This window comes from Rhamphochromis longiceps, linkage group LG11 (assembly GCF_057381845.1).
Source record: "Rhamphochromis longiceps isolate RC_006_pf linkage group LG11, R_longiceps_female_GT1.1, whole genome shotgun sequence".
NCBI lineage: Eukaryota > Metazoa > Chordata > Actinopteri > Cichliformes > Cichlidae > Rhamphochromis > Rhamphochromis longiceps.
The window spans coordinates 23,953,727-23,977,090 of record NC_140567.1 but is presented as its reverse complement, the minus strand read 5'-3'; the positions used below and the strand labels follow the sequence as shown (position 1 = coordinate 23,977,090).

General features: G+C 42.1%; 1 protein-coding gene across 6 annotated transcripts in view; it reads right to left on the bottom strand.

Annotated features, from left to right (window-relative positions):
- Nucleotides 1-2,794: 2,794 nt before the first annotated feature.
- The window catches only part of myh14 (myosin, heavy chain 14, non-muscle), a 32,606-nt gene continuing 12,036 nt past the window's right edge, over nt 2,795-23,364 (bottom strand). For 3 of the 6 annotated variants that reach the window (XM_085423086.1, XM_085423088.1, XM_085423089.1), the window contains 36 exons: nt 23,145-23,243; nt 22,908-23,051; nt 22,598-22,812; nt 22,353-22,505; nt 21,878-22,051; nt 21,459-21,632; nt 21,223-21,337; nt 20,864-20,932; nt 19,558-19,763; nt 19,352-19,473; nt 19,130-19,199; nt 18,880-19,040; nt 15,336-15,444; nt 15,058-15,189; nt 14,736-14,942; nt 14,496-14,633; nt 14,113-14,236; nt 12,894-13,065; nt 12,596-12,808; nt 12,370-12,514; nt 12,078-12,284; nt 11,861-11,965; nt 11,504-11,656; nt 11,073-11,321; nt 10,872-10,985; nt 10,690-10,788; nt 10,390-10,602; nt 10,132-10,293; nt 9,921-10,049; nt 9,722-9,810; nt 9,508-9,631; nt 9,225-9,433; nt 7,899-8,007; nt 7,206-7,378; nt 7,004-7,027; nt 2,795-6,622 (listed from right to left, as the gene is read on the bottom strand). In XM_085423086.1, the coding sequence (XP_085279212.1) occupies nt 6,433-6,622; nt 7,004-7,027; nt 7,206-7,378; nt 7,899-8,007; nt 9,225-9,433; nt 9,508-9,631; nt 9,722-9,810; nt 9,921-10,049; nt 10,132-10,293; nt 10,390-10,602; nt 10,690-10,788; nt 10,872-10,985; nt 11,073-11,321; nt 11,504-11,656; nt 11,861-11,965; nt 12,078-12,284; nt 12,370-12,514; nt 12,596-12,808; nt 12,894-13,065; nt 14,113-14,236; nt 14,496-14,633; nt 14,736-14,942; nt 15,058-15,189; nt 15,336-15,444; nt 18,880-19,040; nt 19,130-19,199; nt 19,352-19,473; nt 19,558-19,763; nt 20,864-20,932; nt 21,223-21,337; nt 21,459-21,632; nt 21,878-22,051; nt 22,353-22,505; nt 22,598-22,812; nt 22,908-23,051; nt 23,145-23,243 (5,291 nt within the window). In that variant the 3' untranslated portion in view covers nt 2,795-6,432. The remainder of the gene's footprint in view (nt 6,623-7,003; nt 7,028-7,205; nt 7,379-7,898; nt 8,008-9,224; nt 9,434-9,507; nt 9,632-9,721; nt 9,811-9,920; nt 10,050-10,131; nt 10,294-10,389; nt 10,603-10,689; nt 10,789-10,871; nt 10,986-11,072; nt 11,322-11,503; nt 11,657-11,860; nt 11,966-12,077; nt 12,285-12,369; nt 12,515-12,595; nt 12,809-12,893; nt 13,066-14,112; nt 14,237-14,495; nt 14,634-14,735; nt 14,943-15,057; nt 15,190-15,335; nt 15,445-18,879; nt 19,041-19,129; nt 19,200-19,351; nt 19,474-19,557; nt 19,764-20,863; nt 20,933-21,222; nt 21,338-21,458; nt 21,633-21,877; nt 22,052-22,352; nt 22,506-22,597; nt 22,813-22,907; nt 23,052-23,144; nt 23,244-23,364) is intronic. The other 3 variants (XM_085423090.1, XM_085423091.1, XM_085423087.1) reach the window with 2 other exon arrangements.

Here is a 23,364-nt window from a genome sequence, read left to right as displayed (position 1 = left end):
TTCGAATTTGGACAGTCTTCGTCGTGTTGCTGTAACGTAATTGGCATACAAATGCGGGCACAGGAGGAAGCCGTTCCTGAATTTGGTCACAGCTACGTTACCGGACACCGCTTCTTCTTCGGGGTTTAACGGCAGCTGGCATCCTTGTACATGCAGTGCTACCATCTTCTGTTTCAGTCCGTTATTACACTCTTAAATCCTACTACTTATTCCTGCGTCTTTTGAGATCTTACAAAGCTTCAAACGACACGTCGACTATTAAATTAGTTGTTGACCATTTTGATAGTCGACATAATCGTGACTAGTCGACTAATCGTGGCAGCCCTAGATCACACACTTTGGTTTTTCAGTTCAGAGCCAAGAAAAGGAAAGACTTCACCGAGTGAAAAAAAGATGAAGACGCAAGGTGGTGATGATCCAGAGCAGCTGGTGTCAGAAAATGAAGAAAAAGCCTGGTCAAGGTGAGTTTAATGTAGTGGTTGATTTCGTTTTTTCAAGGTATGTATGTTAATTTCATTATAAACTGCTTATGTTGCAACAGAATGCTGTTATGTGTATGCAACTCTACATGTATTATAATCCTTAGTTGGGCTGCTCGATATGACGATAGATATAGGATGATGAAATGAAAACAACCATCGTTTCATATTTATCCTTATCATTTATCATATATCATTTGTTTCGTGGTGTCACAAAATACAGTGTTCACCGCAATATTTGTTCATTGTTTGGATGGTCACCATATGGATACAGGCACAGAAAATACCAGTATGGCCAGTGAAGATGAGGCAACTACAACTTATGTCTAAAAAATATATAGTTTCATACATCGGTCAAAACACTCGACTCCAGGTACACAACACCCAGAGTGTACAGACAATGCACTATTCTGTGATATATATGATTATCAGAATGAGAAATGTCTTATTTCCGGATATGATATTTTGGTCATATTACACAGCCCTAATCCTTTGTATTTTTATTCATTTTTTTTAAAACTTAGACATAAACAACAGCAACAAAAAAGAAACTTTTTAAAATGTCTTTTTGTTCCTGGAGTACATGTGTATACTGTATCATAAGAGGACAGACATGGATGTAAACCACACCTTAACTGTTTGGCTGAGGCAAAAACATCCACAAGGCTGTGATTCTAACTTAAACGTACTCTGGATATTATTAAATGTGAACATATCGTTAATCATTACATTTTTTATTTGTCAGGTGTCCTGTTTAAAGAAAACACTTGGAGCCACTTGACTGAATGTATATACAAATTTACATGACAGCAAACTGATTTCAAGGAAATAAAAATGCTCAAATTTGAAAGTTTGTGCATTATTTTGTGTATGTATTAGCTGTTTAGTTGTTTTATGATGAGATTGGATGCTGTCATTATATTTTGAGGAGAATAAACAATTGTTTAACATTAATTTTACCAATGTTTTTGTGTACTAAGCACAGATTAATTTAAAAAGTTTTAATTTATGAATTTTTGAGCAAATGGTATATTAGTTTGTAATTGTATAGAAATGTATGGTTAAGGATATAAAGAACTACATTTCATGAGTTACAGTGAAAAGAGGTGTCTGTAAATGGTAATATTATTTTCCATTTTATAACTGAAGCAAATGTCCATAAATACTACAGAGAGTATACTGTAAATCTACTGAATTTTCCATCATTTATGGAAAGGTTCTTCAACTTCTGTAAAAAAAAAAAAAACCCCAGAAAATGTACTGGCAGAAAATTACCAGGACATTTTCCGTTTTTCTATGGAATTATTTTTTTTTACAGTATGGGTTATGTTTAACATGTAAGAGTGTCAGTCTGTGCACTGATTACAGTGAGGAGTATGAAATGTTACCCATTATCCAAATAAAATGGACACAAAGTAATAATAATAACCAACGACATATATTAAAGTTAACCCCGGTCAGATGTTTTATTATTACAGCATAATTTAAAAAAGAGGCTAAAACAATAAAACACATTTTCAAAATGGTTCCACAGTCGCCATAAACAAACACAGACAGAGAAAAGTAAAATAACACTTTTGAGAAGCACCGGCCTTGTCTCTTGCTACAGGTAAACAGAGCTCTTTTGCCCTCGATCCAGCGGTTCAATCCGTTTGTCTTCAGATTTTGGTCTATTTGATACACATTGTTTAATAAGAGTTATTGAGTAGTTCAGAGAGACAACACCACGTCAGCTCATTTGGCTTGATGCTATGTCGGCCTTTTTTTGTGACAAACCGCGTGACAAAGCAGACAGAACGTACTGACAGTGTCTGGTTGTTTTACACTATAAAGTGCAGCATTTACACAAAAAAACTAAAAGAAACATAAAAGTTCAATCAAAACCCTTTGGATATTACTAAAACAAAAGAGTAACACATACAGAAAATAAAAATTAAAACCCTTTAGTTGGGTGTTAAATATATGTCGTCAGTAGTCTTTCTTGAGTCACATATTTTTTTCTGTCACTAACTGTGAATCATGGCATGGCAAAAAATATGGATGCATGTAGGATGACTGCAGATTAATAAAATTGTTTTTATCAGTTCATCAGAGGCATGTTAACTTAAACAGTGATGACAACCCTGATTACCGAAAACTACTGTAGTGGTCACGTGTGTAATCAATGATAAACTCCACCAGGATTATTGATTCTTTTCCGTATAGTGTAGATAATATAGGACTATTTAGAACAGTGGTCCCCAATCCCCGGACCGGTACTGGTCCATGAGTCGTTTAATACCAGGCCGCGAGTTGAGGCCCGGGTATGACATGTATGGTTTTCAGGGTTTTTGTCGTTAACTCGGTTTCCCTGGGTCTTTTCCTGTGTTGTAGTTGTGTGTCTTATTTTGAAAGAAATATTTACGTGTTACCATAGCGACCAGAGGGCATTAAGCATCAGAGAGGTGGATGTTACTCTCAATGTTGTTCAGGAGGAAACACAATTACACAGTGAATTCGTGTTTATTATTACGTATATTTAAAAAATACCACACTTTTTGACTTGGTCATATTATTTTATTTTGTTGTATTTATCTGCGCAACACCTTAATGGCTGGTCCGTGAAAATATTGTCGGACATTAACCAGTCCGTGGTTCAAAAAAGGTTGGGGACCGCTGATTTAGAATAATAAACACATTCAGAATCAGAACCTTACCTGTACCTTATGTACATTCTGTGGTATTCATTTCACTTCACTTCATTTCTCTCATCCTGTATTTTATGTATATAACATTTAGATTGGTTATTTATGGTTGGTTTACACAGCTTTGTTTATGTTCGTGTATGTATGTGTATGCATGTGTACATGTATATATATACACGTGTGTGTGTGTGTATTGTGTTTTTTACATGTTGTTGTGATTTACATGGCTGTGCTTGAGAGCCATCATCTACCAGAACCAAATTCCTTGTATGTGTCTGTGCATATACATGGCCAATAAACGCGATTCTGATTCTGACATTCAGAGCAACATTTATGGTTTCAGCTACATGATCCGAAGCTTTCATTAGTTCAAATTTTCCAGTTAAAGCATCAGTGACATTCGTTGTATTTGTGCCATTTGGGAAATTGGCTTTCATTAGATGATCTGTGGCTTTCACAGGTCTGTACATTTAATGCAAAACTACACCCAGCAGCTAGTTAGCTTAGCATAAAGGCAGAAACCCTAAAAACAACTGAATTCACCTATCCTATCAGCACATAAGGTTTGTAGATTATTGAGTAATATCCAGTTTGTTAGGTGGAAAATTAAAGAATTATATTACTACATTACTGGATTACTGGAGGAGAGTTCAACATAGGCAGGCTTTCTTTACGTTAGGCCCCCGTCACACAGGCATAGTGACCGGCAGTCGTCAGTAGCTTACATGGAAGGCGCAGACTTGTTTTCAACATTCCCAATTTACTTGCTAAGCAGCACTAAGAGTCTTCCATACAAACTGACCATGACCATAGCTGGCATGGAAGTGCAACCTGCTAGCCACCAAAGAAATCACAACAAGGTTTTTGCTGCAGCACTCGCCTGATGACAGCCAGCAACCTCCAGCAACCACTTGCCAGTTGAGTGGGGTTATACAGATTTTTCCCTAGCAACTGGAGGTTGCCATCTGATTTCTAGTATGTGTGACTGAGGCTTTAGCTGACTTGACAAAAGCTAAAGCCCAAGTCAGAGGTGTTTTATGTCTCATTTAACTCTCCTTCCAAAGAACTGATCTCGAACCTAGCCAGGTAAAAAGACAGCCCTCTTTTAATTTTAATTCTAAAATTAGACTCAACCAAATTTGGTAATTTAATAATTAAAAAATAGTTGTACACATAACCTGCAGGTGAAATTGCCACTTTTTTCTTTTTGTAGCTTAGCTTCTTCTGCAGATATGAATGTCAGGCTTCACAGTGAGGCCAGACTATATGTTCCCCAGTTCCTACTTGCTAAGTTAACTGGCTGCAGCTTTAAAATGCAGGTAAAAAAGAGACTGATACTAACATTAAGCAAGAAAGAAAATTTCCCAAAAGGTTGAACTGCTTCTTTAGACAGCATCTGCCAATTTGTTAAGACCCCCCCAGTGCAGCAGAAGGTCATAAACTAAACTATATAAAAGCTATAAAAAAGGCCATCTTTTAAAAATAGAAGATATGACAATGGAGACGGTCTGAAGAAAAAACTTTAAAAGTGGGCTTCACAGCAGGGTTATCAGAGCAGGTGTAAGATAATGTCATCTTGAGTTGACAGGGTAAAAAAAAGAAAAGCAACTTTTTGCCATTTGCCATTTACTCCATAAAAGTTCACTCCTCATTGTTTCCACTGTCTTTTTTTTTCTTCTTTTTTTTAAAATCTAACACTACTAGTCCATGAAAATGCTTTGAGCCTAACGCTCAGTTATATTCTAATCTTCTACACAGGACCCGCGAGCAGAGGCAGAGTTTATTCTACTCAAGACATGTTAGAAAACCCAACCAGCCTCTACTCCCGTCATCTACTCTATTCTACAGCTACTCTACGGTAACTACAAATTTAAGTCCCTTTTCTCATCCGTACGCCCACCGTTTGGTTAAACAGAAAAGCTTTGTTTGATTAATAATTTACACAGTAAACCAGTAAAATCAACCTTACAGTGTACAAGATGCTTGTCAAAATAAAATGTAACGCCTTTATCGTTCTAAAACAAGAAAATAAGACCCATTCTGACCATTTGTTCTGCTTTGGATAAAAATATGAATGAATACAGTCCTCCACAAGTCATTTCCAGTTATGTTGCCATTGAAGAGAATCCATAAACGTGTACTTCTTCTTCTTTCCCCTTTTCCTTTTTCTTTTTAAAACCAGCAATAATGTTAACCAGAGAGGTCTTCCATGCAAATTCACATCTGCAACCCGATGCTGAGATGCTGACAGAAACAAGTCTTAGCTGTCCTTTAAAGTAACCCGGTTCAGCCTGACATCAGAGCCAGCATGAAGAGGAATTTTCAGACTAACATGCCCCCCCCCCCCCCCACACACACACACACAAGACAGAAAACAAGCAGTGATCAATAACTTAAGTTGGTATTTGATATAAATTATACAAATTCAAAATTTCTGATGCAATATGTTAAGACTTTAAGATAAAGAAACTATCTAATACTATCTACTGCGTGGTCTAACAACGTACTGTTTCTAATCTATAGAAAAGAGTTTATCGTCTAAAGCAGCGAGTCTGTCTGCATGTCGGCTGCTTTCAGCTCTTTGTGTCACTGTAATTGTGACAGGTGATATGAAAACGATGTAATGCATCCCGGTTTCTTATTATTATCTGTTAGGCCAACTTAGAAAATGTGCAGCACTGTGTTTAGATGACAATTTTCTTTCTTTTTGCCAAATTCTTCCAAGTTTAAAAAGTTAACTCACACTCATATCGAAGGCGAATTCTCCGCTCCATGTGTGTACTTGACTGCTCGTGTAACATGAATACAGATTGTCATCTTCCAGCAGCCCTGATCTGTGTATTCAATCCACATCAAATGTTTGTAAATAAATCCAAATGTAAAAGTTTTTTACTGCTTAGTGAGCAGATGTAGTTTAGTTTATGAGAAGTGCATTACAGAGGTGGTAATGTAGAAACTTCAAGTCTTTGTTGTTTTATAAAATAAAATCAATTCCAGTTGACGCTTTGTAAAATTTCTTTTTTTTTTAAAACACATTTTCTGTACTTGTTGAGAAAAAAATGAGGCAAAATCTTAAAGAGCATCGCTATATCAGGGAGGATGCTTTACAACTAACTGCCTGATATTTATCCTACATGGCATTTAATTTAAAACTAGTGTAGCTATGTGCTGTGTGCCTGCCTCTGCATCACCGCGAGCAGTCGAGGCTCTGAGGCTGATGCTTGTGTGTGCGTGTGCGTTGTTTGTGTAGCTAAGCAGATGTGTGCCTGTCACTCTGCGTTGTTGACACTGTAGGGCGGCGGAGGGTCCAGGCTGTGTTCTGAGGACGGAGTCGGGGTCCCTGGGACCCCAGAGGAGGGGGTGGGTGAGGCAGGAGGCTCTTCTGAATCGGAGTTCTCTAATGAAAGGTCATCAACCAATGCTCTGCGTCCACGCATCGACAGAGGCAGCGCAGCACGTCTGGACAAAAAGGAAGCGGGAGTTAAAAAATGTGTTTTTATTATTATTCAGTTACTTAACTGTTTAGTTTATGAGATTCCAAAAAACAGGGCTCAGAATTAACGTTTAACATTTTCAGGTTAACTGTTTCCACTCTTTCTAAAAAATGACTAAGAATATTCAAACTTTCCATCCAAATTTCACCAAGAAAGCTATTTTCCCCCCTAAACAGAGAACTGTGTAAATATGCTAGAGACAAAAATATAAGCAAACTACTCAACTTTGTGTTTGTGTATGGAAAGCTGCAGGCTTTTCATACACAAACACAAAGACAAACATACAAGACAACAGACAAACAAATGAGAACAAGAAATAATAATAATAAAAAAAACAGTGACCTACATATCTGGTCTCCATTCGGGGAAGCTGAGTGTCGCAGACAGATGGGTAATGTGTCAGTGTTACGTGGACAAAAATGGACGCAACAAAAGAGCAAAGCAAAAAAAAAAAAACGATGAGAAATTAATGGGGTGTTAACAAAATCAACAGTAAGTGAAGCCACAGATAAATACATGAACCAACACACTCACACACACACACTTACCTGAGCTGGTTGCGGAGGGAGGATATCTCGCGGTTCATGGTCTGGCTGCTGTCAGTGAGTTCCTCCAGCTCCCTCTGCAGCTTCCTCTTCTGGGCACTGGAGCGAGAGTTCTCCTCCTCCACCTCCTCCAGCTGCCTCTTCAGCTGCTTCAGTCGGACCATCGACTTATCCAGCTGCAGGAGAAGAGCAGGGAGGAGGAAGAGGAGGGAAAGGACAGAGCGCAGCAGAGAGGTCGAGTTGACAAGAGATTGCAGGAAAAGAGAGACCAAGAAGAAGGAGCAGGGACAGATATTTAAATGGAGAGATTAGTGTGAGGACAGGAGGACCAATGGGGATCAGGAGTCAGATTAAACCTGGCAGATTATTGCAGATGATGCTTTGGGAGGAGAGTCAGTGTCTCTGCTGTGACTGAGGGATTTATATTTTGTGGTGGAACATGTTCTAACTTCACGATGAACACACAGATGCCAATGCAGGATTAGGATTAGTCTGGACTGAGCTGGATAAATCACTCATTTTAGGATGATTTTTCAACACACTGCCCTCGGACACAATTAAAGCAGCAAGCTTAGCTGACCTGATACCCATTAAATGATTATTTAATGCCCTGTTGTTGACAATGCTATTCTGAGCATACTTAGATAAATGTGACTGACCTGCACGGTGCAGTCAGGGTAATCTTAATTTTCTCACCTGCTCTCTGTACTGGTCTGCATGCCTCCTCTCATCTTCTGCCTGCATCATCACCTCCTTCAGTTTCTTTTCCGTCTTCCGCATCAGTTTGTTGGCAATTGCTCGCTCCCTGAGGGACAAACAGGGTTGTTACAATCAATGATGACTTTTTTTCCCTCGGATGTTTAGTGATTCTAAATCTGTCCGGCAGTAATTGCTTGGCCTATAACACTGAAAACCCTCATACGCCCCATGCCATGTATTTACAATCACGGCACAGTTCACATGTGTCGTTTTGTTAATAAATGTTGTAAATGTAACCTATTATCATAGGCCACTTTATTAGGTACAATTATTGAACTGCTCCTTTAGACATACACCTACTCAGCCAATCACATGGCAGCAACTGCTAAAGACCAAACTGAAATTTAGAATGGGGAAGAAAGGTGATTTAAGTGTACCAATCTCTTGATGCCTGCTTCCAGCACGACAACTGGATACTTTCACATTCACATTCATAATTTGATTCAAGTAATCTCAAATAGGTTTTTTGAGATCATTATTCTCTAATTAACACATTTATAAAGGGCCCAATTGGGGCAGGCATAGCTCAGTAGGTAGAGTGGTCGCCCCATGATTGGAAGGTCGGGGGATTTGAATCCACTGAACGGCTACCCCTAAGCAAAGGAGCAGCACACTGCTCCCTGGTGCGCCTGCTTAGTGGCTGCCCACTGCTTCACTGAGTGAATGGGTCAAATGCAGAGAGAGTAATTTCCCCATGGGGATCAATAAAGTGTACATTATTATTATTATTAATATTCAATGTAACTAACAAATTTACTTTAAACTGATAAAGAAACTCTTAGTTTTATGTATGAAACAAGAAGCGGCCTACACCACTGAAAAATTAAACTAAGGCCTGAACCTATTCATGATTTAATACAAAGCTTCTTTCAGCATTTGGTTTTTCTAAAAGAGCCCATAAAGAGATGACTGTTCAGTGTCTCCAGTAAGTCTGTTTTCTTGTAAGTAGATTTTTCACCAACCAAAGTTAGAATCCAGTTCACTATAAATTATAGACGCTCCTTGTTAGCTAGTGGGGGCTAGCATTAGCTGACAACTACCTCTAGTCCAAACAAAAATTAAAAAAATAAAGTAAAGGACAAAATACTAAATTGTGGACTTCAAATGGTAGCTGCAAACCAATGGGTGATTCCAAAGAGTCCTTGTCTATTTTTATGTACAGTTTGTGTTATAAAACAATTTAATTCCTGAATTCTTTTTAGCAGGTTACAGCTTTGTAAACTGGAAGATTTTTGTACTGATGCATGTGTCTGTTTCTCGTACTGTCTCTCTTGTTCCAGCTGCTCCTCCATCGTCTCAATTTTTGCCTCCAGGGCAGCGACACTCATCCTATGTTTGCCCCTTACTGCCCCCTCCATCTCCCCAAGCCGGGCCTTCAGCTCCTTGTTCTGCTTCTCCAGCTGCTCTCGAGCCGCCTCTGCTTTCTGGGCCAGAGTCCTCTCTCCCTGCAGCTGCACAGTCAGAGTCTCCACCTGCAGTTGAAATGTAGCTGTGATGAGTGTGTGCTTCAAAGTGTGTGACCGAGACACTTGTAGAGTGAACATACCTGTAGGGCTGTCTTCCGTAGTCTCTCTGTCAACAGTTCACTGTTAGTCTGCTCTTCTTCCAGCTCTTCTTCCAGCTGATTGACTCGTGCGTCCAACCTCCGCTTCTCTTCGCTCAGCACATTCCTGGACAAAGGCAATCTCAGTAACAACACCACTGGTGCACAAACCCCCCCTCAAATCAACAAAATGCATCAGAGGTAAAGTTAAACTCACTTTCCAGAACTGCTGCTGACCATCTCGTCTGCTATCTCGTCTCTCTCCTGCTGGGCCTGTCGCTTCTGCCTCTCTGATACAGCCAGCTCCTGCACAGAGACGTTCATGCAGACAGAAAAGATTGGTTAAAAATAAATGCAAGATATCTTAATATTTATATTGGATGGGGTTTTTTTTGCACAGACATAGACATACATACCTCTGTAAGATGCAGGACCTCTGCTTCCAGTGTTTGGATTTTCTTTTCACTGTCTTTTGATTGGGAGATGACGTCATCTCGAGTCACCTTTGCCTCATCTAGCTCGCGCAGAACCTCCTTCATTTGACCCTGATAAGGATATTTTTAAATTAAGTACACTGACATTTACAGGAAACTGACTTTTTAAATAGGTGTGGGTACCCTGTTTTACCTGCAGCCTTCGAAGCTGCTTCATCGCCTCCTCTTTGCCACGGTTGGCTGTCTCCACCTGGGCCTCAGCTTCCTGCAGTTCTGCTTCCAGCTGCTTCTTGGATGACACAGACTGAGACCGCTGACTCCTCTCCTCCTCCAACTGGATCTCTAACTCCCTTGCCTGGGATCAAAAGAAGAACATAAACAATCTGATTAACTTGGACAAAAAGTACATACCAGAAACACCAGCACTTTCCTTTTTCATTCTCCATCCTACCTGTTTGCTCAGGGCCCTTCTCTTCTCCTCTCCCTTTTCCTCGTTGCTGCTGATCTCCCTTTCAAACTGAGCCTTAAGCGCCTGCAGGGTGACCTCCAGCCTCAGTCTTGAGTTCTCTGCCTCTGACAGCTCCTCCTCCAGCTCCTGCGTCTGAATGCGCAGGTTCTGTGCTTCTGTTTCCAAGGTCCTCCGTGTGCGCTCCAGCTCATGGACCTGACGCACAAGCATTTAAGAAATGGTGACTCACAGAGGACTGAGACAGAAATAATAAAAAAAGAGTCCCAAGGTGTACAGTCTTACATTTTTGCCCACATCGTCCTGCTGGTTCACCAGCTGCTCCATTTCTAGACGGAGCTGCTTGTTGGCTCTCTCTAGCTCTTCTTTTTGGTCCTGAGCCTCCTACACACAGAAAGACAGACGATTTACCATCACAAACACAGATGTATGAAAAACATTTATGTGCCGTCTATCAAATAATTTACCTGCAGGGCTCGGGACAGTGCTAGACATCTTGTTTCCTTCTCTCTGCTGTCTGCTTCTGCTCTGTCCCTCTCTTCTGCAAGCCGAGCACTCACCGCCTTCTCCTCTGCCAGGCACTGGGGGGGTCAAGGAGGTAATGTTACTGCGCATAAAGACATTTGCAGCCTTTGTGCGTATGTGAGAAGCAGTGGTATGTTTCTAACCTGGTCAAATTTCTTTTGCCTTTTTTCGAGGGCCGTGCAGTTCTGCCTCTCTCTCTGCAGGGCAATGGTCATGTCCTCTATTTCCTCCCTCAGTCGCTCCCTCTGCCTCTCCACTCTTTCTTTCTCCTCCTCCTTCTGTCGCTCTCTTTGAATGGCACTGTCCAGCTCTCTCTGGAGCTTCCTGCGTATCTCATCGCCAGCTTCCACGGCACTGTTCACCTCCTCTGACTGCTTACGTAGCTCTGTCAGCTGTAGAAGTAAAACAGACACAGGGTGCATACATAAGTCATAGATATAGACAGAAAACTTTACATTTAATACTGACTGTCTGAAGGAAAGCACTTCTGTGATTTTATGAAAAATGTTAACTGATATCTTTCTAAAGCAGCAGTTTAAGAGGTAAATAAAGTCACTGCGGCCCTCAGACTTACCTGCTGGCTGTGAGTTTGGATCTGTCGGCTCAGCTCTTTGCCTCTTTCCTCCTCCTCCTCCAGTCGTTCCATCAGTCCATTCTTCTCCTCCTCCAGTGCTCGCACCCTTGAGGCAAGGGCCATCTTCTGGCGACTTTCGTCCTGTAGCAGTTCCTAAAAGAGAAGAGCAATGGTGCATATGAGGTTGTTTTTGAGTCATCAGTGGATCAAGTTCTTTTAATTTCCTACAGTCAGAGGATTTTCTTCTGGACTTTAAAGAAATAGTTACTTTTTCTTTTTTAAACATGAGGAGTCTGTAACAGTCAAAGGCTAATGTCCAAATCAAATGCAGCCTTGGTGTCTGTGTGCATTTGTTACCCTTGCATCATGCAGCTGGCTCTCCAGGCTGCTCATTTCTTTAGCGAGCCGAAGAGACTTGGAGTCAGAGGAGGACAGATTGCCGGAGAGGGACTCAATCTCACACTAAAAGAGACACATTTAGGTTAAATTCATTCAACAGAACAGAAACAGAATACTTCTTTACTGACACACCTTAAAACCACAAACCAGTAAACTGGTACCTATTCATTTGTACCTGCAGCTTGTGGATTCGCTCCTCCCTGTCCTCCCTCTCTCTGTCAGCCTGAGCCAGACGGGCGCTCAGTTCCTGTAGCTGGTTATCCGCCCTCTTACGACCCCTCTCGCTCTCTGAGCGACTCGCTTGGAGGCTTTTGAGCTCAGAGGTCAAATTCTGCCTCTCCTCCTCCAGCGCTGCCTTGGCTTTATCAAGGGACTGTCGTGCCTGAAGCAGAGCATGGGTGAGACACGGTGAGAGACTGCGCATGTCTCCATGCATGTGCATTTGAATTTTTCTGTGTTTCTCGTACTCTCTTGCTGTTGTCCAGCTGCTCCTGCAGGCTGTCTAAGGCAGCACTGTGTTTGACTCTGACTTCTGAAAGCTGGATCTCGTGCCGGCGAGTCTCCTCTTCAACACATCGTTGGAGCTCACTTAACTCTGCTTCCCGTCGAGACCTGTGGAGTTATAAGAAGTGTGAGTTCTGGTCTGATAACAAAATCACTAAATGTAAACTTTGTTTTGTCCTCATCATCTACCTGAGCTCCTGTTGTGCAGCTGTGCTGTCCAGAGTGTCCTCTAGCTCAGTTCTCAAAGCCTCCAGCTCCTCACTCAGGTCTCGCCGTTGTTTCTCTGCTCTTTCCCGCATCCCTCGTTCATTCTCTACTTCCTCCTTCAGCTCTGACACTTGGGACAAGGCCTCCCTTAGAGACCTCTGAGCTTCAGCACGGCGTGCACCTTCTTCCTCCAACCTGAGAGATTCACAAAAAAACTTCAAAAATCCATTACAGGCTTATATTTTAGTTACTGCGTCTCTGATACTTTTCTGTGTCTCACCGGCCCTGCAGGGAGGTGATTTCTTTTTCCTTTTGAGCCAGACTGCCTCTCAGCTCAGAGGACAGCATTCCCAGGTCTGACAGCTGCTCCTGGGCCTCCATAGCTTCACTCTCCATCCTCCTTTTAAACTTCTCCTGTTCTAAGCGACCCTGCTCTTCACGCTTTAGGCGCTCTGCAAATAGCAATGGAGTAAGTTACAAATCACAGAATTTAAACAGTAAAGTTATTACAGTTGTAAATAAGCCTGCATTTCCCCATCCACCCACCAGATGTCACTAAACTCCTGTCATGCCACACCTACCTCAACTTGTTTCCACTTTCTTCATTAGTACCTGTACTTATATCTGTTCTCCAACAGTAAACTACCTTAAAACAGTTCTTGGCTGCCTTGTTCACCCTAAGTTTGAGTCATGCTCCTTGCTTTGACTGCAGAAACCCTGACACTGCAAAAAACAGACTCCTCCATTCAGTAAGGGTGCACAAAAATCAGAGTTTTGACTATTTTGTTAAATGTTCAGATATTTTTATAGAATTCTGGATTAGACAGTTAAACTTCAGACTGTGATTTAAACCATTCTGTTGGAGTTATTTTACTGTCAAGTAGCTGAATTTGGGCTTAAGAGAGAAAAGGATAGTGCATCTATAAGGTGCCTGAACAGAGGGAGGTATGTTTGTCAAAACAAACCAGTGAGTGACAGAAATAAATCATTACTTTCTGATTGTTGCACATCAGTTACACTGTACAGCACTAATAAATACAAAAACCCCTCCGCACTACCATCTGGGATGGTGTTGCATTCCTGTAACTGGGAAGCAGGCTGCACCTTCAGCAGACCTGACACGTGTAACTGCAGCTCTTGACAGACGAGTAGACTAATTCGTCAAATCTTTGAGATCAAACAGGAATTTTTTTTACCTGCCTGAAAGATTCTTGCAGGTGTAAAAGCTCTGGACATATTTACTTTCAAATAAGTCTTCCGCATGTTGTTTTCGATCTAAGTACAAATGGAGCTCTTGATTTTAAAGCTTCATGCAGCGACATATGATCTCTGTCTGTCTGTCTGTCTGTCTATCTGTCTATCTATGGGCATGTGACGGGACTCCAGCATCCATTCCTGCTGGGACACCTGCTTCTTGAATACATAAATGTCAACCTTAGTGTGATTACTTGTGTGGAAACAAATTTGTGTGAAGGTCAAAATTCGTTTAGCATAGTTACCCTCCAAGTCAGCGATGACAGCTTCCTGTTTGTTCTTGAGCTTGTTCAAACTTTTTGTCTTTTCCTCTTCTTCAGTGAGCTGGTCGGTGACCTCATTCAGACGCTCCTCCAGCTGTTTCTTTTCCTGCTCAGAGAGAAACGATGATGCGTGAAACATTTTTTTATTAGTAACTGTGCAGGAATAATTGCTTTCAAGTAGCAACCCTTCCTGACCCATTTTACCTCATTGCAATCCCAGTCTCATCATGTTGAATGAAGCCAACATAATGAAGAAAAATGTAAGTGTGCAACTGTAATTGTATTGCTGTAATGCTTGGGTTTGCTATTAAGGTTGTGAAACAACCTTTTTTTCATTGCTTGACAAAATTTAATGTGACGCTCACCTTGCCGAGTCGGTCTCTTTGCTCTACTGCAGTGACCAGGTCCGTCTCCAGACTCTTTACTTTGGTCTCCAGGGTAACCTTCTCCAGCAGGAGGCGTTGTCTGGCGCTTTCCTCCTCCTCTAACTGCTCTTCTAGGTCCTGACAAAACCAGAGAAAGCAATGTCAAGGTAAGCTTGTTTTAATGTCAATTTACAATCATTCTTACAAAGTTTTGACATAAAAAGACAGCAACTTTATAACCTGTATATTCTGCTGCATTTTCTTCTTCTCATTGGCCAGTTGCACACCCCTCTCCTCCTCTTCCTCCAGTCGAGTCTCCAGCTCGCCCAGAACCTCCTCCAGCTCCTGTTTCCGACTGGCTAACCTGGCCCTCATCTCCTCCGCCTCTGCAAACAGCTCTGCCTCTGCTTGCAGCTGGTCAGCCAGCACTGCCTTTTCCTCTATCAGCTACAATGTGACAGAAACGGAGGAGTGGTGATGAGTGAGGCCCCGACTGACAGTAAGACAGGCAAAGACAAAACTGTGGTGGATAGGAAGCACAATGAGGATGAGGTTTGTTTACCTGAACGTGCTTCCTGTCCAGCTCTGTGTAGTCCTGCTCCGCTCGGGTGAGTTGTTCTTTGGCTTTTTGTAGCGCTGCTTCCCGGGTTTGGATCTCCTCATCCTGTCGTGTCACCTGCAGCAAGGGCTTCACCTGTTTGGGTGAGATGAAAGGGGTAAATATAAAGAATATTCCCAATGTTACAAGGTTTTCTACTCTCACACTGCCTTGCCTTTAGTTGTATATTATGTTTAATGTGGGTTGCATTTCATGTCTATGTTGAGAAGTTTGCACAGCACCTTAGTAAATAGTCGCCACCACTGCCAGTTCCTGAGTTTGAGGTAAGCAGCACAGTTCCGCTGCATCACCCTCAGAGCACTAAGCTGCTGTTGCTTCTTCAAAAAGGCTCTGAAAGCAATAAAACAAACAAAATGCATCAATGAGAATCACATTTTTATTTAATATTGCACAGTGTCTAGAATTAGAGGTATTAACACGTGCTGTATTCACCTGAAAAGGTGCTGCAATATTGAGTAATATCAGCAGGTGTTTGACAGGGTTAACAAACAACTTTCAAATTATTGGTAATGAGTTTTGGTCCATATAACTATGTTTTACCCTGTTCTCCAACACACCTTCCACATATTTACTTTGCTGTTTTAGGATATCACTAACATCGTGAAGTTTATTAATAAACGTCATTATTGGGGAGACTTTTTCGGGACATGGAAACTTTTAGACTAAAAATTAAGCCTTGTTATTCTTTAATAAATCTTTAAACAATAGATTATGTAAAACAACTGAAACTTATTTTTTGTCTTAAATGTATGACAGAAATGTACCTGACACCAGATTAATCAAATGACGTATAACAATGAATAGACTTTTTTCCATTTAGTCACCAGTGTAAACATATAACCATAATGAATTATGTAATTCAGGCTTTGCCAAATACCTTTCAAAACTGTTGCAACACCTGAGTCACTGATAGGGGCTGACAAATTGTTAAATATTAATGCTCCTTTAAGAGTGAAATACAAAACTGCCAACTGCACAGATACTAGCGCTGCAGAGAAACCTCACCCGTACTACATGTTTATCGTCCTCCATCTCTTTTACCTCAGGTAGCAAAAAAGGCTGTTAAACTGACCAATAACTAAAGTAACATGAATTTCATCTTATTCAAATTCAAATTTTATTTGTCACGTACACAGTCATACACAGTACGATATGTAGTGAAATGCTTGGACAACTGCTCGTGACCTAAAGAAAACAAAAAAGGAAAGGCTATGAATAAGATAGGAAATAAATATGAAAAATTAAAAAGGGTAAATTTAACTAGGAAGGAATAAAATATAAATTAAGGTTAAAAATGAAATAACTGTACAACACAAATTAGAATGAAGGGTAAATTTAACTGGGAAGAATAAGGTAAAATATATAAATTAAAGTTGAAAATAAAATAACTGTACAACAAAATACACAATACACAATATAGAACTATATAAGAATGTATGAAGAAATCTAAATCTAAATAAATATATACACAATAACAGCAGCTGTACAAGTATTAACTGGAAATGAAGAATATAGTGACCAGTGTTGTGCAAAAACAAAGTCCAGAAAGTCCAGTGTGTGTGTAAGAACCATATGTGTGGGTCAGTACTGTGTGGTGGTGTGATTGAGAGACCGTATCGCCTGCGGGAAGAAGCTCCTCCTCAGTCTCTCTGTGTTGGTCTTCAGGGAGCGGAATCGCTTTCCTGACCTCAACAGAGAGAACAGTCTGTTGTTGGGATGGCTGAGGTCCTTCACGATCTTCCTGGCCTTGGTCCAGCACCGCCTGCTGTAGATTGAGTGCAGGTCAGGGAGCTCGGAGCGGATGGTGCGCTCAGCTGACCGCACAACCCTCTGTAGAGCTCGTCTGTCCTGCATGGTGCTGTTCCCGAACCAGGTTAAGATGTTTCCCGCCAGGATGCTCTCTATGGTGCACGAGTAAAAGTTCCTGAGCACCTTGGAGGGCAGTTGGAAGTCTCTCAAGCGTCTGAGGTGGTAGAGACGCTGTCGGGCCTTTTTCACCACGGTGTTGATGTGACAGGACCATGACAGGTCCTGCGTGATGTGAACTCCGAGGTATTTGAAGCTGTCCACTCTCTCCACTGGGCACTCGTTGATGACGGGGGTCTGGTAGTTCCTCTCCTGCTTAGTGCTGAAGTCCACTATCAGCTCCTTTGTCTTACTGACGTTTAGAAGGAGGTTGTTCCTCTGGCACCAGTTCTCCAGATTCCTAATCTCCTTCACGTAGGCCGTCTCGTTGTTATCAGAGATCAGGCCCACCACGACGGTGTCGTCAGCAAACTTGATGATGGTGGTGGAGCTGGTAGTGGCCACACAGTCATATGTGTACAAAGAGTACAGCAGGGGGCTCAGAACACACCCCTGGGGGGCTCCAGTGCTGAGAGTGGTGGAGGCTGAGACATGTCCGCCCATCCTTACTGCCTGTGGTCTGCCAGTTAGGAAGTTGGAGATCCACTGACACATAGATGAGCTGAGTCCCAGATGCTCCAGCTTGGTGGTGAGTGTGGAGGGAATTATGGTATTAAATGCAGAGCTGTAGTCTATGAAGAGCATTTTAACATAATTCCCCCTTCTAGTGTCCAAGTGAGTGAGTGATGTGTGGAGGAGATGAGAGATGGCATCGTCTGTGGAACAATTTGGACGGTAAGCGAACTGTAGTGGGTCCAGTGTGTCTGGTAGTGAAGAAATGATGAAGTCTCTGACCAGGCGTTCAAAGCACTTCATCACTACTGAGGTGAGGGCTACAGGGCGATAGTCATTGAGAGAAGCAGGGTGGGGTTTCTTCGGGACAGGAACAATGATGGACTCTTTGAAGCATGTGGGGATCACCGACTGAGATAAAGAGATGTTTAATATCTCAGTGAACACAGGAGCTAGCTGGTATGCGCAGTCTCTTAGGATACGACCTGGGATGCCGTCTGGTCCTGCTGCTTTCCTGGTGTTCACTCTCTTGAAGGCTCTCCTTACTTCATGCTCGGAGATGACGAGCACGTTTCCGGTACTGGCAGTATCTTCCTGTCTGCAGCCGTTAGCGCCGCTAACACTAGCATTGTTGGAGACCTTAGCTGCAGCCTCGAAGCGAGCATAGAAAGTGTTCAGCTCGTCTGCCAAAGTCACGGCCGCGTTCGTCATACCAGTTGTTGGTGTTTTATAGTCCGTTATTGTCCTTAGTCCCCGCCACAGGCTCCTAGAGTCACTCTGTTGGAGTTGTGACTCTAGTTTCCTCCCGTAGCGCTGCTTCGCCTCTTTCACCGCCCTCCGCACGTTATATGACGCGGCTTTGTACGGGTCCATGTCCCCCGTCATGAGTCCCGTGTTGTAGGCAGCGGTGCGGGATCTCAGAGCGTCGCGGATGGTTTTATCCACCCACGGCTTCTGGTTGGGAAACGTTGTGATAGTCTTTGTCTCCACGGTATCATCCGCTAGTTTCCCGATGAATCCCACAACCGCTTCCGTAAACACGTTGACGTCATCGTCGGAGCTGTTTCTGAACATGCCCCAGTCTGCGTCATCGAGTGCGTCCTGTAACGCGGCCACCGATTGATCCGTCCAGCGCGCGACCTTCCTCTGAACCGGAACTTCCTGTTTCAGCCTTTGTTTGTATTTTGGCATGAGGAAGATGGCGGCGTGATCAGATTTGCCAAACGGGGGGCGGGATTGTGCCTTGTAGCCGTCCTTCCATTTATATTTTATATTGAATTTATATATAAAAGACATTAAAAACTAATGAGATGCCTATAATAGTTCTCTATTAGTAATTAGTCTTACTTGCGTGAGAGAAAGCCTCTGGCAGCGCTCTGGAAGCGTATGATGGTATCAGTTATCTTTAGGTCTCTTTCTTCTTCCAGGTGAGCTAGGACTCCAGCTCTGAAGAAGACTTTACTCTGACCCACCCTGAACAGGTTTTTATCCAGCTCTAAAGCACTGATCTAGAAGAGCAGCAGGGGAGTTGGTCAAGCTTCTATCTGAACAACTGTATGTAATGCTGTGAAGTTTTAGCTGCTTGAAAGTTACATACCATGAGTTCTGATGCCTGTTTGCCATCCATGAAGGTGCGAGGAATGGCATTAGGGGTTAGGATCTCATATCTGGAAGACAAATGATAAATGTGCGATTGAGTGAATGATACGATGAGCAGAAAGGTCTACTGGCAGGTGCCATAAAAGATTCTTAAAGTGGCATGAAGTGTGTGCGTGTAGTTCACACTTCACGAATCAAAAAGACCATCACAAATACGCACCTCTGTCTGAACTCCTGGAACGGGATGCGGTTAGGGAATCCTTGTCTGCATATACGGATGCCCTCCAAAACACCATTACATCTCAGCTGGTCTAAAACCAGGTGAGGGGAAAGCTTACCGGCCTGAAGAAAAGTAAATGGGTAAAGAGTCAGCAGAAAGAAGGCTATTATCTCTTCTCACTAGTTCATCCTGACCGCCTGCCTCACCCTCTTCTCGTGGTTGGGGATAATGCAGCGGAGGAAGTTAGGGTTGGTGTTCCTCAGTGTGGCCATCAGCTTGGTAAGAGACTCCTTGTAAAGCTGCCCAACAGTCCTAAACATTCCTTTCTTCGTCTTCAGTCCTGCTGCTCCAAATGTGACCGGCGCGCTGCTCTCTCCTGACGACACCTGGTCCAGACCCACAATCCTGTCCACTAGAAGGAAACAGAGCACAGGGTCTCACTTTTGGCAGAAATGATCAATTAGCTGAAGTTAAAAATAAATAAATAAAAAAGCATGATTTGGCATTTCATGAGTGAGTGAACAGGTTAATGCTATTACACAATAGCAACAACACCTGGTTTCATATCTCCCATCAAGCTCTGGACAGAAATAATATATGAGATGGATTTCGGCCATCATTAGTTTTTAAAACTAGAACCATAGCATCTATTTCCACAGCCAGTACACACACACACACGCACACACACACTTAATACAGTGCATGAGTTTCACAGGTAATGTTTTTCAAGCTCAACCTGTCAACTTTGGACATGTCTGCACAGGCAAAGCTGCAGATCTGCCTGAAAAGACTGATGGTTTATTTTGTTAAGTGTATGAAGCTAATTTCATACACAGGAGTAAAAAGTAGAAAGAACAGAGAGGCCAGTATCACCACTCAGATCAATATGCTCCAGTTCATCAGATGTGATCTAAACTAAAAAAACACACTGATCACTGATGACTAAAGCTAAAGGTCTACACTGGTTAAACCATGCTACGCTATTTACATGTCAATACTCTAAAGCAACATGTTGCGTCTCTAAAGCTGATTCAGGATCACATTTCTGCACGCAAGTACGCTTTCATTTTTTTTGTTTAGAGACCATGCACGTTAATTAACATGACTATAAATGTGTCCGGGCCAACCAATTACTCATTTTAAATTATTGAATTGAATTCAATAGAGCTCTTCTAGTTACAGGCAGACACTCTAAGGTGATCCTGAATGTGGCTTTTGTGACAAATGAAGTGAAACTTCTACAGACAAGAATCACTACGAGAATTACTATCAGTGAAGAAATGTGTCACCACAGAGTTACGGCACTTGTACTGAAGGCCAAAAACGTGGTGAAAGAGAAATTAGAGAGCAACACAACAGCACAGAGACAACATGATACAACACAACACTACCACAAAAACATCAACTAAAAAGAGGGGAAATGGCAGAAAAAGCAATAAAGACAACAAAAACTGGGCAGCCAGCAAACAACAGTGGCCGGAGGGAGGATTGTAAGGAGGTACAAAAACCTACTGTCTGCGCCATTAGTCTGCAGTGTGGCATAGGAGTCAAAGAAGTACACACGAGGAAGAGTTTGAATGTCTGATCGGGAAGCATCAGGAGACCACAGGGAGCAAGATCATAGGAAAGGAAAGGAGCCCAAAAGGGATAAAGAGCAGGCAAAAGAGGAGAAGACAAGAAGGAGACAGAACAGAAGAAAGCGAGAAAGAAACGGCATGTAAGAGAGGAGAGAAATGTAGTAACGTTAATACATTTTTGCACCAGAATAGCTTAAATATTTATAACTGGCACAGTTGCAAAAAATGCTGAAGTTTTCAATACAAAATCTGTAAAGGCAGCATTTAGAAAGTGTGTGAAACAGAAAGTCTCACCCTCTTTCCAAAGCTCTGAGACAAAATGATCAGACGACTGGTGGAGAAGAGACGCCACATTGTCGTTCAAGGGATCCATGTTCTTCACTAACCAATCATTTGCCTTGTAGTCCACCTGTGGAAGGAGAGGTCACATGGTAGAAATCAAAGCTGAGACAGATCATCACTGAAAGTCAAAACGTGGGTTGCCTAAATTTGAAAGGATAGATTAAAGAAAAACAAAAGTCAAGGGATACCTTTCCAGCGTAGTGAATAATGGAGAAGTCAGCTTCCCCACGTGGCTGCTTTGATTTGAAGAATTTTGGATGGCTGCCTTGCTCAGCAGACAGCTTCTCCACAAATGAGCGATCTGTGGCCCGAGGGAACCAGCACTCTTCATCAAGAAGAGCCAGAACACCAGGTGCGTTGGCCTGACATGAATAGAGGGGAAATTATTAGCAAAATGTGGATTTCCTCATTCAAAATGACAAAATATTAAAGAATTATTTGATGCTGTTTGCTTGTATTAGTTAATCAGTGGGCTCGTTCACAATATGCACTTTATTTAACTATAAATAAACAATCCGTTGTCCCATCTGTATGGAAAACACATATCAGTTATCAGCATCTAGTCTCATCTCATGAAAAGTAAAAATGTGTTTTAGTATGCATGTACTGGTCTCTCGATGAGGTCAATGCAGGGCTGTAAGTCCAGGCCAAAGTCAATAAAGTTCCACTCGATGCCCTCTCGCTGGTACTCCTCCTGCTCCAGGATGAACATGGTGTGGTTGAAGAGCTGCTGCAGCTTCTCGTTGGTGTAGTTGATGCACAGCTGCTCAAAGGAGTTGAGCTGCATAGGATCGGTTTAGAAAAGCAAACAAAGATAGAAAAATTCATGTTATGTACACTGAAAAAGTACAGGTACATTGTTGGATTTGTAAAGACATAAAACTGTATATAATTCACACCACTGCACATCTGTAATGCTGTTTTATTCTCCACAAAAAATACAAATATAATGCTAGAAATATTCCTTAATGTTACATGTTTCACTTAATTACAGACAATTTATTATATTTTGAGAACAAAGTCATCCTCTGTGCTAGATTGGGTTAAACTTCTCACTATACTGCATCATCACATGAACACACCTGGAAGATCTCAAATCCAGCGATATCAAGGATGCCTATGAAGGAGGCTCCCTGTCTCTGTCTGCGATCCAGAGCTCTGTTGATCCTGTGGACCAGCCATCTGAACAGACGCTCGTATGTTGCCTTTGCCAGGGCCTCCACAGCAAAGTCAGCCTAGGAGAAAATGTATGTATAGTCACACTCCACAGGGACAAATGTTTGTTTATGTATGAGCATGTGTGCCTTTTTTGCATATAAGATCTTACTTGTTCTTTAGTCTGGGCTTTCTGCACATACTCTCGGCCTACTTTGATCCTTGGGGTGAGGATGGCCCGAGTGAACTCCAGCACATTGATGCCCAGCAGATGGCAGAGTTTCTGAGCAGCTGTGTTATCAGGCATGGACGCCTGGTCATGGTTCTTCTCCTTCATGAAGGATATATTCCCGAACTGGAGCACAGCAGAGATCACCTTCAGCATGGCTGCAGAGAAGTAAGACAGGGAAGAGGAAGGTGATTCATAGCAAGGATTGAAGACACAAAATACCCAATTTTTTTTCCCGCCTCTGTTCTCTTACACATCGACTCCTCGGGGTTGAAGCCCATAATAGCCATGGAGTCCATAGTCTGGGTGAAATTCTCTGAATCGCTCTGACCAGGAACAGGTATCGAGCCTCCACTGAGAAAGCGATACTGATCAGCAGTTCCTAAGAGCAAGTCCGCTAGAGACATAAAATACAGCAAGTTTTAGACACAGTTTACTAGTCGGTTTTGCAAAAATAGCATATATGTTTTATAATGACACTTGTATTCACCTCGAGTTTCCTCTGACGCTCCACATAACAACTGGTAAAAGATGTGGAAAGTCCTCTCATCCTTGGCCTGACGGGTGGCCCGAGACTTTTCAAGGAGGTCTGAATTTATATAGTTATGGATATGTGCAACCATTTTAAAGTTGTTTCTAGTATGGTACACAGGTAAACCCTTAAATGCTTTCCAAATGAACACGGACAAGCAAGCATTCAAGTAAAAATT